The 14,217-nt window shown below is 33.5% G+C and overlaps 3 protein-coding genes across 12 annotated transcripts in view; 2 read left to right on the top strand and 1 right to left on the bottom strand.

Annotated features, from left to right (window-relative positions):
- LOC127869298 (serine protease inhibitor dipetalogastin-like) overlaps nt 1-14,217 on the top strand; it is a 212,111-nt gene that overhangs the window by 158,345 nt on the left and 39,549 nt on the right. The gene's annotated exons all lie outside the window — the stretch shown is intronic.
- Nucleotides 1-14,217, bottom strand: part of LOC127869297 (putative exonuclease GOR) — a 218,004-nt gene that overhangs the window by 123,280 nt on the left and 80,507 nt on the right. The window lies entirely within an intron of this gene.
- On the top strand, nt 10,768-13,674 carry LOC127869305 (uncharacterized). The gene is made up of 4 exons (XM_052411757.1): nt 10,768-10,875; nt 11,001-11,319; nt 12,051-12,095; nt 12,733-13,674. The coding sequence occupies exons 2-4, from the start codon at nt 11,026-11,028 to the stop codon at nt 12,817-12,819; spliced, it is 426 nt and encodes a 141-aa protein (XP_052267717.1). The 5' UTR covers nt 10,768-10,875; nt 11,001-11,025; the 3' UTR covers nt 12,820-13,674.

Raw genomic sequence — 14,217 nt, forward strand, 5'->3', positions numbered from 1 at the left:
AGTAGTGTATTTATAGACTCCCTGTTTTGTAGACTATTACTATGACCAAAGGTCAAGTTATTAAGTTCGGTAAGTCGACTAATAATAGCACCTCTGAATTTATCCCTTTTAGATAGATCCCATTTTATGTTTACATAATTTTCATATATCTCTTTCGGATGATCAAAATTTACATGTATCGAAAAACTAATTGGTGTATGGTCGCTATATACGTTAAGATCTTCAACCGTAAAACTATTAATTCGCGAAAAATTGCATTCTTTTGTGAGCAAATAGTCAATTAACGATATAAATCTTGTGACAACATATATTAAACATTATGTGTTCGTTTCGTCTTATTGCTCCGTTGCACCATACTTCGGTCCATGTGATTTGAATCCGTGTCGCTAATGTAAATTTACCAAAATAGTTATATCATCACGATAAATTAATAAGTTTTGCGTTTTAATGCGTAAACATCATAACCAGACAAATCCTTTTAAAGCCTCATTAACACTCAAAATCAACGAATATTTTGTAAATTATTTCGTAAAATAAAGTGTACCCATACAAAAATCAGTGTTACTTATAATAGCCAAAACTTCAACGATAGACTGATGTGGTCTGGTAAAATTGTATCTTGTTAAATCTATGTTACAAGACAACATCTTGCGCTCGAATTTTGGCTATTGCTTTTTGATGGGAAAACTATATGTCATGAAATAGTTGATTGCGTTGTTGGTAATTTTACAGTGGTAAGTTAACAAAGTTCAATGGTTAGGTTATAACGGAGAAACCATTGTTTAGACAAATATATGGCGGTAACATATCCATGTATATAACTGCGCTAATCAAGTAACTACAGCTAATATTAACCACTGTTTATACAATTGACCGCTGAGGTTAACAAACCTGTACAAACACAGATTTTTAAATGTTTATCATTAAAAATTAATGTTTCACATAAATTGACTTTCATATTTGACTGATTTTCAGAAAATAATGTGTACATATTGCATACCTCTGAATTGAGAGAACATTTACGATTGGTCCCTCTCCTTATACTCTCCCGTTTGCCAGTTATCACCTCGTTCACTGATGGCAGCTGTTATCAAAGCAATGACTCATCATGGAAACCAAAACTGCGATTTTGTAAATGTACTTTTTAGGAAGTGTCTTTGCATAAAAATAGAATATTCGAATATGAATTTTGGATTCGAACATTCGGCCGATTTTCGAATATTCGGTCCCATTCCTAGTATTAAAAGAATAATAATATGTGTAAAGATGTGAAATTTATATTCCTAATGAGAAGGCCAAAAATAATGAAAAAACTTACGTGGTATTGACAAAGTCCTTAATTTCCGTTAAAAGTGCATATCAGGTACATTTATCAGTATTCGTTATTTACATATATGATTGTATATCTTATAACAGTTATACAAGATTGCGTAAGTTATTTACATACGAATATAGTACGTATCATGTCCAAGTTAAAACATCGTATATAATGTTTATACAACATTGGTTTTGTAATTTTTGTGATTGTAATTATTTGTGTATTTTGCGACTGGTGTGTAACATTTCAGATGAATGCATATAACGATATTAGTATGCGAAATATGTATGTTCATGCTTCACTAGGCGTGTTTGCGTTACATATTCGGTTGTTAGTTAAATAGTGTTTTTGGGAATAATCGGATTAACAATCGTGGCAGTTTAAACTATAATTGTTCATGGTAAGTGTGGTTTAGTTTTACAAGCGTGACAACCTAATCCGAAAGCAAAACGTTAGGTTGACGCGAATGTGATTAATTAAAGTTGACCAACTTATAAGTTTCTAATTAAAGGAATTAAGGAATAATATAACGGACACAGACAACGCAATAGCCGTTATGAAATCGTGTGCACTCGAATCACAGGTGAATTTTTTTTTTTCAGAAAAGTTGATTTTTCGCTATGATACGATTTTTCATCATTTAAAATTATGTTTTCACTTATTTATGTCATAGCCACACGCTAATCATCTGTAACTCGAATAGGATGGGGTTAAAAATAAACATTTATATGTAAGTCGTGGTATACTTGGTGTGTAAAACGCAAATAACAGAACAAGACAATGTTCACCTAAACCCCAATTATAACATATGAGCTTTTTTCAGCTTTACAAAATACCCATTCAAGAAAGTCAAATAGCCTGTACACAAACATTTGCAAGCAAATACGATAGCACATTCGTTTTCACAGCTGAGCTCAATCACACACGGTAATTTACTATCACACGCTCAGAACAGTAGCATACATACAAACAAGTCCGTTTGCAGCGTGATCCAAATATGGGAATGTGCAGTTAATACATCTTTCCATTTAATCTTAATCATGACCTTTACCCTAAGAGCTAGTGAGATGAGTGATTTGTCAAGTTTTCTCCACATGATAATCATCGGTGTCAAGTTATTCAAACATATTCTTCTACAGTGCGAACACATTTCAGGTCATACGGACATGTGCATTTACAGACAAGAGACTTTCTAAAACTGTTAAATGTGCTGTTAACGATGCAAGATATATTTTTTTAATTTTTGCATTTGAAAAACGAATTTCCAAAATATTTGTCTGCCTTTCCAAACCCACAACATTTTTTTCCAACATAGTATAGAAATCATCAAAATGTTAACATACCCCCGAAACAGAACGCTGCATTTATAAATTGATTCATTTAACCAACCATGGATCCTTCCTAAAAACTTTAAAATAAACGTGGTACAAAAGTGATTAGTTTGTTATAAACTTGACATTTTAAGATGGTATCGTAAATTTATTGACATGCATGGCGCATGGAGAAAAAAAAACTGTTGAGCATCATAATACATATTATTAAATTTCCCTTCGTCACCAACCCACCTTTACCGAAAACACATAACATTGCGTAACGTGAAGTGATTTATCACATTAATTTACTGATAATTATCGTTACAAAATATGAAGTTGACATGTGTTCAACATTTAAAGCCGCTCTTAATCGTTATTATCACGAAATAAGAAAACTTTGAAAATAATCGTATACATGATATTACACCATATTTATAAAATAACGTTCCTGATTATTTAACATTTCTTGCGAAATGATGACAAATTTAATATTTTAAGTTGTTTTATTTACCCAGAAGTATGGCTTAATCATACTGTCCGTCAGTCCATCAGTCCGTTTTCTGTCCATCCGTCCGGTATTCTGTTTCCGGAGTTTGTTTTTCCCACAGGCTTTCAGAGATTTATCTGATTTTTGGTATGCGTATCTACATGCATGACTATCAAGATTTAGTTTTGTTCCGGTAGTTTGAATTTCGGCGAAGTGACGGGCTTTGGGCTTAAATATGTTTTGTAGAATAACACTTTTCGCTCCTTTTTGACGATGCTGCTTCAGCGAAGCAGCTGGTCTAAGCTATCATACCATGAACAAATTCTTCACAATTGCGACATATGTAAAAGACCGAGCCAGTCCGATTGAGTTAGCTTAATTTTCTAAATCGGCATACCTCGCTGATTATCATTGATAAATGTAAAGACAGCTTGTTTTCCGTCCTCTTTCAAATTCATCGAGAGGTTCGGGACAGCAACCAGACACGAAACTGCCAGGTGGCACTTCAAATGCTGTGACACTGGGTAAACCCCAAATGTAGTTATTTTTAGATTTGATCGAGAATGTAACCCGCCTACCAGTTTCGCTAAATGGGTCGAGATTCCCACGGGTACTAGTTCCCCGCGTCCATAATTTTTTTTCGTACCCAACCGTTTTTGTACCCATTTTTTTTCGTACCCAAACTTTGTTCGTACCCAAATTTGTTCGTATCACAAATTGTTTTCGTACCCAATTTTTTGGTAGCCAAATTTTTTTCGTATCAAAATTTGTTTTTTGGCATAATTTTTTCTTACCCATTTGGATTGACATTCTGAAGTAATCTTTTTTATATTTATGATACGATAATTTGTTGTGAAATGTGTCATTAACGTAACTGTGAACAAGTCTCTTTAATTCAAACACGCGTTTCGTAACATATGCGGAAAATTCAGATGTATATACAAAAGCTGGTTGTTTTTTTAGTTAAATTTTATGCTGATTGATATAAGTGAAAATAGATTTTACATTTAAGCGATTCAATTTATTAAATTTATTCATTTTGATATAATTGTGAGATAATAATTTCAAATAAAGTGCAATGAAGTGACGAATTCTTAATCGTAATTGAATGTAATGTAATGTAATGAAATAATGTTTTCGTCGATAGTTTAGGGGTGCAAACATATCTCGTTTGAGATGTCTAATTGTATCCTACCTCTTAGAATTGTACAGTTCAACATGTATCTGTCATGCCAAGAATAACATCTGAAGTTACTTACACCATGAAAGCATAAAAACAAGTGTACATCATGTATTACTTAAAACAAAGTTCGTCCAAAACTCAGTCATGTGCCAAATAGACATGTTCTGTGCCCTTATCAACGAAGTGCCTAAAACAAATGTGAAAATATGAAGTTCATAAAACGTTTGAACATTTGTGCATACTAGTATGCTTTTTGTTAACTGTTTCCCTTCATATCCGTCATTGTCCCCTATCGGTGAAACCGGTGGGGATTTATGGTTTGCGCTCCGTCTGTCTGTCACACTTTTCTGGATCCTGCGATAACTCTTCATATTGTTTCACGAAACTTAAACATGGATAGATGGTAATATGAAGATTTTGCACGTCATTTCATATTATTCCAAAGTCTAGAATTTTGGTTGCTATGGCAACAAAAAGACTAGAAATATTAACAAATGGAATAGAAATATTGCTGAAAATAGTGGATCCTGCGATAACTTTAAAAGTTCTTCATATTTTTCATGAAACTTGAAACATGGATAGATGACAATATGAAGATTAATTATGGCATTTCATTGTGTTCATATAGAATTCTGGTTGCTATGGCTATACAAATATTGCTGAAAATGGTGGAGTTTCACCGGCAGGGGACTAACATTGCTTGGCAATAGTCTTGTTTCATTTGTGTGTTAAATGTATGAGAAAATAAATTTGTTACAAACAAACCTTATGTATCTTCATTTGAGGTCCAATTCTTGTATTCTTAATTAAATGTTACACTATGTATTGTGGACTATGTTGAATGATAACCATTCTGCCAATTGTAACTCCAAAACAATCCAATACAGTATAACATGTGCCTGATCGTAGCCTTGTGACCTCCAAATACACAAGCTCGTCCCTGATCGCAGTCTAATGACTCCGCGACTCTCTTGCTAGTACATATTTGTAGCAATCTCAACAAGAATCCCAGACAGTCATTCTTTTTGTGTCGAATCTGTATGACTATGAGACAGTATGACTAGCTCTTGGAATAAGCCTTGTGTTTCCCAAAGATTCAAATACATACTTGGTAGGTCCTATGCATATACTGGTGGCTCGCAAATACCCTGTACAATTTGGCTAGCTCCTGGACGTAGCCTATTAAAACACAAAGTTTCAAAGACAGTCCGGCTAGTTACAATTTGTAGCCTGTTTAATCCCAAAGAATTCCAAAACAGACTGGATAGTAGTGAAAAGTCGAAGCCTATGTACCCCAAAAGATTCCAAAACACCAGATTGGCTTGCGCGTGGTCGCAGCCTAGTGAATTTCAAAGACTCACATACAGTCTCACCTGTCCCTAGTCCAACCCTAACAAGTTGTATTCGTATTTCGTTTCCGGATCAAATCCTTAAGGTTCTCATAGAGTCTGGATATTTTTTTAAGCTTAGCCTCCTGATTTCCAAAGGCTCACAGACAGTTTTGCTAGTTCTTGGACTTATCTTAGTACCTCACAAGCACCCGTGATTATCCCGAATAAACCAGTCAGTCAGGCTAGTTCCGGAGCATATTCGCTTGATACTTTACGAATCTCGGACAGTATTTAAAGTGACTAGCAGTAAATTATATACTATCACTGTCTCATAGAAAGTCTGGTTGGTGACGATTTGTGGTCAAATTACTCCTAGATACTATTAATCCGCCTGACTATTGAATATCTATTGCATTGCTACTCCCAGTTTTGACTCCGAATCATTATTGATTGTGAAATGGTAAAATATTTCACCTTAGATCTTAATTTAATTAAATAAGACGTTTTGCATAAAACAACACTTAAATATTTTTATAATTAGAATAAACAAACCACACTTTATGTATGGGCATTAAATACAGTACTTTGATTGATTGATTGATTTTTAATCAGGTTTAAAACACATAATATACAAGTTATCATAAAATCTACATAACAATTATTACTTAAATTTTTGAGATTGCTGCCGATCGAAACCTATGGTCTAAACACTGCCATAAAAATAATATGAAATAAGAGTTGACAATGAAAAGGAACACATAAGTGCGACAAAATAAAAAAGTCTTAAGAAAGCGTATCACCTCAAATACAATTTTAAGGGAACAGATCAGCAACTACCTCACACTTAAAATATGATTTAATGTTACTCTAAAGGTATTTTATATATTATTTAAATATCACAGTTATACATGTATTTCACATTTATTTACAATCACAGACTTTCAGCATAGACTGGTAATTAGATATATTATAGAAACAAGTTCACAACTTTGGGAAACTTAGTATGTAAAATGAAGTAACTTGGATAATATAGTGTAAAAACTTAGGATTGCCCATGAAAGCCCGAAAGCTTATTTCCAATGGGGTCCAGTTTAGGTTGTACTTACTTTAATAAAATACTATTTAAAACTTACACAAAATGAACACTATGTCCTTGATAATTATTGAGTATACATGTAAGTTGTAACAATCATGTTTCTATAATATATTTGTCATGATGACTTGATTACAAATAATTTAATTAGAACAATTAAAGTGTTTTAGCTAAGCACAGTAGATGGTTCTTAACAGCTAATTTGAACTTATGTTTATTATAAATTTTCTTTATTGCATCTATTGCACCTTAAAAGATACTTTCAATTATTAATCTCAGAATTAAGCCCAAAACGAAAATATTCAATAAAAATTACAAAAAATCAATTGATCCGGTGATGAATTTTTAAGAAATAATGAAAACCGAAAGAGCTACTCTCGAAGTTCCTTCAGTGTATATCGTCCAGTAGTGATCAGCTTGGATCGTCGGCATTGTGTGTTAATTGATAAGAGGTTACCAATAATATAACTCATGGCGCGTCATAAACCAATTTCTCTTATCCACCCCAACCCATAGAAAAGTAAAATGTAACAAATTGTATATATTATAAATAAGAAAAAAACGTACATCATATACGGCCAAACAATGTTCTCCAATTATGTTTAAAATATCTGAAATATGTTACATTGAAGATCCTGTTTCTTTTTTTTCTCCAAATACCTATTTTAGGTATCGAACGAAGTTGTTGTTTGTTATTGCTTATGTTAATTTAATGTTGATATTCGTGGAACGTCATTAAGTGAGTAGGGTGTCTCAGATGTGTGGGCCGGAGTTAACGTATTCGCGCTTATACAAAGATCGCTTCACATAGATATATGTCTTTTCAAACGAAAATGTGTAGGTGGCTCCACGAAATGCATTTTTTTACTTTCCTTGAAATTGATGCGCTTAACAAAAAGTCATATATATAGATAAATAAAAAACATGTATTTTCAAACGGAACAGAGTAGGTGTCTCCGAGTAATTCATTAGATTTTTGACTTACCTTTAAAGTGTTGGGTTTTGGCAAAATGAACTAGACTTTTCGATTTAATTAAATGTCGCCAAACCGTACAAATAAATAAGATCGTCAAATGATTACGTTTGCGCACGGGTTGTTATGTCGCGTGGGTTGTATATCATCATGCGTTAAAGGCGAACATATAATTGAGATGGTAAATTATTAAAAATTCGTCAATTCCTTAATAAAGCCTACTGTAAATGAATATCATGGTTTGTCTGATGCATGTTTAATTAGAACTTAAAGTATTATGTGCGCATGTTTTCAAATTTATTACGTAAATTGGTTTCAATAGCCATGCATATATCTTAATTTACTTGCACTCTGTGAATGACAATTATTGCATACACCGAGTCACGATTCAATACTTACTTTTTAAAGATACTTCTTATTTAGCTAAAACAGACGCGAGTTCAAGGACAATGTCTAGACTGTCTGATCGCGCAATAGCCTTGATACCCTGTGATATATGAATTATTTCATTTAAACACAACGCACGATTGGACTTCCAGAACGCTGGTAGATGTAAAACGCCTTACTGTAGAATGTTTTATAGTAAATCATAAAAACCGTTATTTCCCTGCTTGGTAGCACTTAATTTGTATATGCCCTTAATTCTCATGCGTGTTAGATCTTAATGCCCCTGCTTGTTAGCATGTAATTTCCATGCTTGCCAGCCCTTCATTCTCCTGTTTGGTAGTTTTTTATCCCCCCCCTGCTTGGAAGCGCTAAATTGCGTTGCTTGGTAGCTCTTTATTTCCCTACTTCGTTGCCCTTACCTCCCCTGCTTGGCAAACCTTAATTCGCCTGGTTTGAAGCCCTTAATTCCTCAGCGTTGTAGCCCCATATTGCCCTGCTTCTAAGTTCGTAATTACCCTGCGTTGTAGCCCTTAATGCTCCTGATTGGTAGCCATTCATTGCCCTGCTTGGGAGCCCTTCATTTCCATGATGTAGTCATTTAATTTCCCTGCTTTGTAGCCCGTAATTTTCCTGCTTAGTAGCTCTTAATCCCCCTGCTTGGTAGCCCTTAATTCCCCTGCTTGACAGCCCTTAATTTTCCTGCTTAGTGGCTCTTAATTCCCCTGATTGGTAGCCCTAAATTCCCCTGCTTGGCAGCCAGTAATTCTCCTGCTTGGTAGCTGTCAATTTCCCTTCTTGGAAGCGCTTAATTCCATTGCTTTCTAGCCCTTAACTGCTTGGTATCCCTTAATTTCCCCGCTTGGACGCTCTTATTTCCCCTGCTTGGTAGCCCTTAATTTCCCTGGTATGTAGCCCCTAATTTACTGCTTCTAATCTCGTTATGACCCTGCGTGGAAGCCCTCAATTCCCTGATCGGTAACCCTTAATTGCCATGCTTAGAAGCCCTTAATTCTTCTGACGGAATCAATTAATTCCCCTGCTTTGTAGCTCCTAGTTTTCCTGCTTGGAGCCCTAAATTCCCCTGCTTCGAATCCCATAATTCCCCCGCTTGGTAGCCTTTAATTCCCTTGCTTGGTAGCCCTTTATTCACCTGAACCCCGTTATTCTAATTTAATTGCAGAAACTATGCTGATATTAAACGCAAGATACTCATTATATACCGATTTGAATCTCTGAGAAAACACATCTTTAATATGTTTGTATAAGCTAATACAGTTCGAAATACAATTGCATCTTTGTTGTTAGGGTTTTGCTTATAGACAAATCTTACCAAACCCATGGGTACACACATTCCCTTCTAATTACTTTTGTTCATAAATTATGAAAACACCAATAAGTCAAGTTCAGTTTCCATGGACAGCCATACAAATATTATCTTAAATGTTTTTTTTTCCTATTAAAGGGGCCTTTTCACAGATTTTGGCATGTATTGAAGCTTTTCATTAAGTGTCGTTGGCAAAGTATGTTACAACATAACCGTATTCTCTGTGCTCATATTGGCTTTAATCTGTGTGTAAAATAAGTTCATGTTGTAACTGACTTCCCAACCCATAAATAATTTTTTAGCTAGGGAGTAAGAAACGTCCATAATGCTGACACTAGTAACACTGAAATTCCAAGTCCTAACACTAATCAAAACTGTTTTTGCATAAAGTTGATAAATAAATTTCCAATTGATTTAAGTGTATGAATGAAATACAAATGGGCTTTAAAAGAGAAATGCAACTGTTTTATTTTTTGAAAAACTGTTTTGATTTTCTCATGTTTCATTTTGGCGCAAACCAGACTTACCTTGCTGTCACCCGGATCGTTGATGCAACCAATTGCGATTTTGCATAATAAGTTGCAATCACATTTGAAAAGCTCTGCAAGGCGATCTCGCTCTTTGCTGACAACGCAAACGCGGCATGTAAAAAGCATCGGATTATTTTAAACGAACATGTCCACACACAACAAACTTTTAATATAAGTTTAAGGTTAAATAACTTTTGTAACAGAAGTAGCTGAAAATACGACCATTATGCAAGCAATAAAAGATACTTGGGGTATTCAGAAATATATGAATATTTGCCAAATCAATGACGATGATAAACGTGTGTAACTCATATTAATTAAAAGATTTAAAAAACATGCACACTTAACACAAACATTGTTGTTTAAATGTAACACATGTAATCAAAATTATCAATTCATTTGTATTTTGATGAATGTTTTCCTGAAAAAAAAAAAATATTGGTTATTTATTTATAATTTGAGATATTTTAAAATAGTTGATACAACTTTTAGAACACCTTACTCGTAAGTGGTTGTGCTGCCCTGCTAGTTAGACAATGTAACATGAAAACAATAACACTTAACGTTGTTGATGCAGTATCATTTGTTTCGTGAAACTATGACACTAATACATACAGTTTACATCAAAGCAAATGTACTAACAGCTTCACGATCTATTGGATTAAATGAAAAAATATAACAATTCAGTTTTTACAAAATATTTTCGTCGTTTTATGCACGTGAGAGTGTGATGATTGTTATATTATCAAGTAATAAAAATAATTCAGTTGGGAATACAATTTACGCGAGTGCCTTTAAATATCTTTACGAATCATTAATTGTAGATGAAAATCGGGTAGAGGAAGGTAAAGCCCACACATCTCTTTGAAAGGGCTGCTATATAAACGCCCAAGTTGTAAACACGTTATCAAAAGTAAGCAGGATACTATCGGTGAGGTATGATTTTAACAGATTGAAATTATTTCGTTAAATTAATGCATACTTAAGTGATATTCAGTTTAAATTACAAAATTTAGGACTATTGTTTGTTTTGAATTTAACGTGGATTATGTTTATCACAGGACAGTGAAGAAAAGGGCATTTACAATGGCTTCACAAAAGGCTCTCCTTTTGCTCGTCGTTCTAGTTAGCGCTGCATTTGCAGCACGTCAAGCGTCTGATTTGAGAAGTGGTAAAGGTCAAGGTAAACAAAAGCGAGTCGGTGGATGGACCTCGGTTGACCGAAATTATGAAACCATTCAACTAGCACAGCCAATCGTCCTCGGTGGATGGACCTCGGTTGGCCAAAATGATAAAACCGTTCAACAAATAGCGAAATTCGCCGCTGGACAGATTTGCTCCAGTTACGTCGTAAATGCTGTAGAAAACGCTGAAATGCAAGTGAGTTGTCATCCACAAGTATGTTCTAAGAATGTTTAAGTCTCTATTACGCTCCAAATCAACGAAAATTTCTTTAAGTATTTCGTAAAAAAAAGTTAACACCTAAACACTCAGTGTTCCTTTAATAGCATTAGCCACAATTTCAACGCTAGATGTGGTATGATAACATAGTTTTTTGTAGATACAAAATGCTCGTTTTTATTTATTTGTGACCACAATAAATTCCATTTTAATTTCCTGCGAATATATCTATTAATACGACACACGAACACCAAAATGGTACCATGTTAAAACCATAATAAAAAAACGAGCATGTTGTATCTACAAACATCTATTTTACCAGACCACAGCTGGCGTTTAAATTTCGGCAATTGTCATGAGGAACAATGGTATTTAATTGTTTAGCTTTATTTTACGAAATATTGTACGAAATTTTCATTGATATTGTACGAAATTTTCGTTGATTGTGAATAGTAATGTTACTTTAACGGATTGGTGTATACATGCTATTGAAGCCCATGGACATACATATATTCATTTAGAGCAATATAATAATGAATTAAGACGCTATTGTGAAACGACAAAAAATGAATTTAGCTTCCCTTTTCTTTCGTTTGCCTTAATAAGACTCGTGAATACGCTTTTTAAACACGGTTTAGTGTACAAAAATGCATGTAATGGTTGTTATTCATGCTATTCATGGGTTTTATAAATCTCATATGTAATTACAGAGTGTTGCTGGTACGAACTACCGCATGGATATCCTAGTTTCCAAGGTAACTGTCTATGTAAATAGTCAATTAAAGTGATATTATGGGCATTTTTCACTGTAAAATTGAGCTGAAAAGAAGGTACAGGTCAAAAGAGTTCAGTAAAAATGTGGTAACTGACCAAGTCTTGCTACCAGTTGTTTATTAAAAAATATACATTATATTCGATATTTTACATGACTCACCCAGTCCTCTAAGTCGAAATTATCCGTAAAACAAAATAGTGTCTTTGTGTCGTATGAACGAATCTGCACTAAAACTAAATTTAGTCACATCGAACATCGGATCATTTCTGTCGTCAGTTGTCACCACGAAAGTACGGTTGATATTCAAATGCATTATTTTTCTCTTTCCGGGATATTGTTTTAGTATGTTGATGCTGTATTAACAAATATAAGTGTAGTATGAAGTGAAAACACCAATAAACTGTTAGATGCCCATAATTTAAACAGAAAAAAACATTAAAAAAACATAGTAGCCTTAAATGCACACTCGATATTCGACGTCATGTGTTATTCGTAAAGGTATTTTATATAAATGTTATTATGGACCTCTCTTTCATATTATCGCATTTTCATGAAGAACGACATGTCTATATCGCGTTTTTATACACTGTATATATAGTTATTTGTTTATAATACAGGCATGGAAATGCAAAATAGAAGTGTTTGAGCAGATCTGGACGAATACGAAGATGTTGACGTCGTTTGCCTGCAAATCGGTGCTGTAACTGGATGACGTCGAAATTTTTTACTTGTTTTTCGTATGACTATTTATCGAGTATAAACCTTTCCGTTTGATATCTTTCCTTTAATCGGCATAAGTTATAGAAATGTTCAATGTCCTATTGTTATTATATGTTTGTTTTTTAAAGCGGGTATAAATATTTATTAATTAATCTTAAATGTGAAAACAACTTATATTTCAATATAAACTAAAATAAAAGTTAAGAATAACATGTGTCAAAAAGTGCTAAATAAGCCAGATATTTAATTCAGAAATCGAAAAAGGCTGTACAGCCGAATTCGCAAGCATGTATATCATGCATGTACGATGTGAATTTAAATTTAGTTTAACGGTTCATTTGAAATTCTTGCAGCGATATCAGTTCATACGACACACGAACACTTACCAAAAAGACGAAAGCATCGGTTATTGTAGGAAAATATTACGAATTATCTTGGTCACAATCGGCTCGGGGCGCTGATTTGTATTTGCTGCATTTTATGAAATTCGTCTTAAATGTATCATTTTTCTTTCATATTGTGTGTTATTATAACATAATTGTATCAATATATTACAATTCAACACATATAAAAATCGTATAATCTGACTTTAAGTTAACGTTGTTTTGTAAGATTCAAACATGTTGAATGCCAGCAATTAAAACTATAACTCATCACACATTTTATGAAAGAATATATTACAATATTTTACGTTTGTCAGTAAACAACTTATTTTCCTTTCTTTTTCATAATTCAATATTTGTGGCACCTGCATTTGCTGAGTAGTACCTAACCAGACTTTCACGATTAACATGTATTTAGTGATAACATGTACATTGTATTGGAAACAATAAACTATATTTACCTCTTAGTTTAATTTTGTGTTATATTGTTTGTTCTGAAATAGCAATGTGTTAATTAACATTTCGACTGATGCACAAAAATATGTTAAACACAGACCAAATCAACCGCGAAAATGAAATCGCATACGCTTTAGGCATGCATTTTATAAACATACAACGTTTAAGTTTCGATTAAACTTAATTAACTCTGCAAGTTGGAATTCTTGTCATTTAAGAATGCACTCATCATATTTAAAAATGAGTATATTCCCAATCAAATGTGTTACACCACTTAATTTACTTCTATGCAAATGCGTTGCGAATCATTTTTAATCTAGACCAAACCAGCTTTACCCCGCTGAAACATATTTTAATATATTGAAATGTACCTAGTGTTTCCCCCTTAAAATCTATCAATTAATCCAAAAGTACAATGTGTTTTCTTAGTTGCTAATACAATTACACCTTTTACATGTTAAATTATATTTATCTATATTGCTCAACGGACTATATACGACAACAACAGCAACAACAATAGTTGCAAAAAAACCACACAGAACA

The sequence above is a fragment of the Dreissena polymorpha genome, chromosome 2 (assembly GCF_020536995.1).
Source record: "Dreissena polymorpha isolate Duluth1 chromosome 2, UMN_Dpol_1.0, whole genome shotgun sequence".
In the NCBI taxonomy this organism is placed as follows: Eukaryota; Metazoa; Mollusca; class Bivalvia; order Myida; family Dreissenidae; genus Dreissena; species Dreissena polymorpha.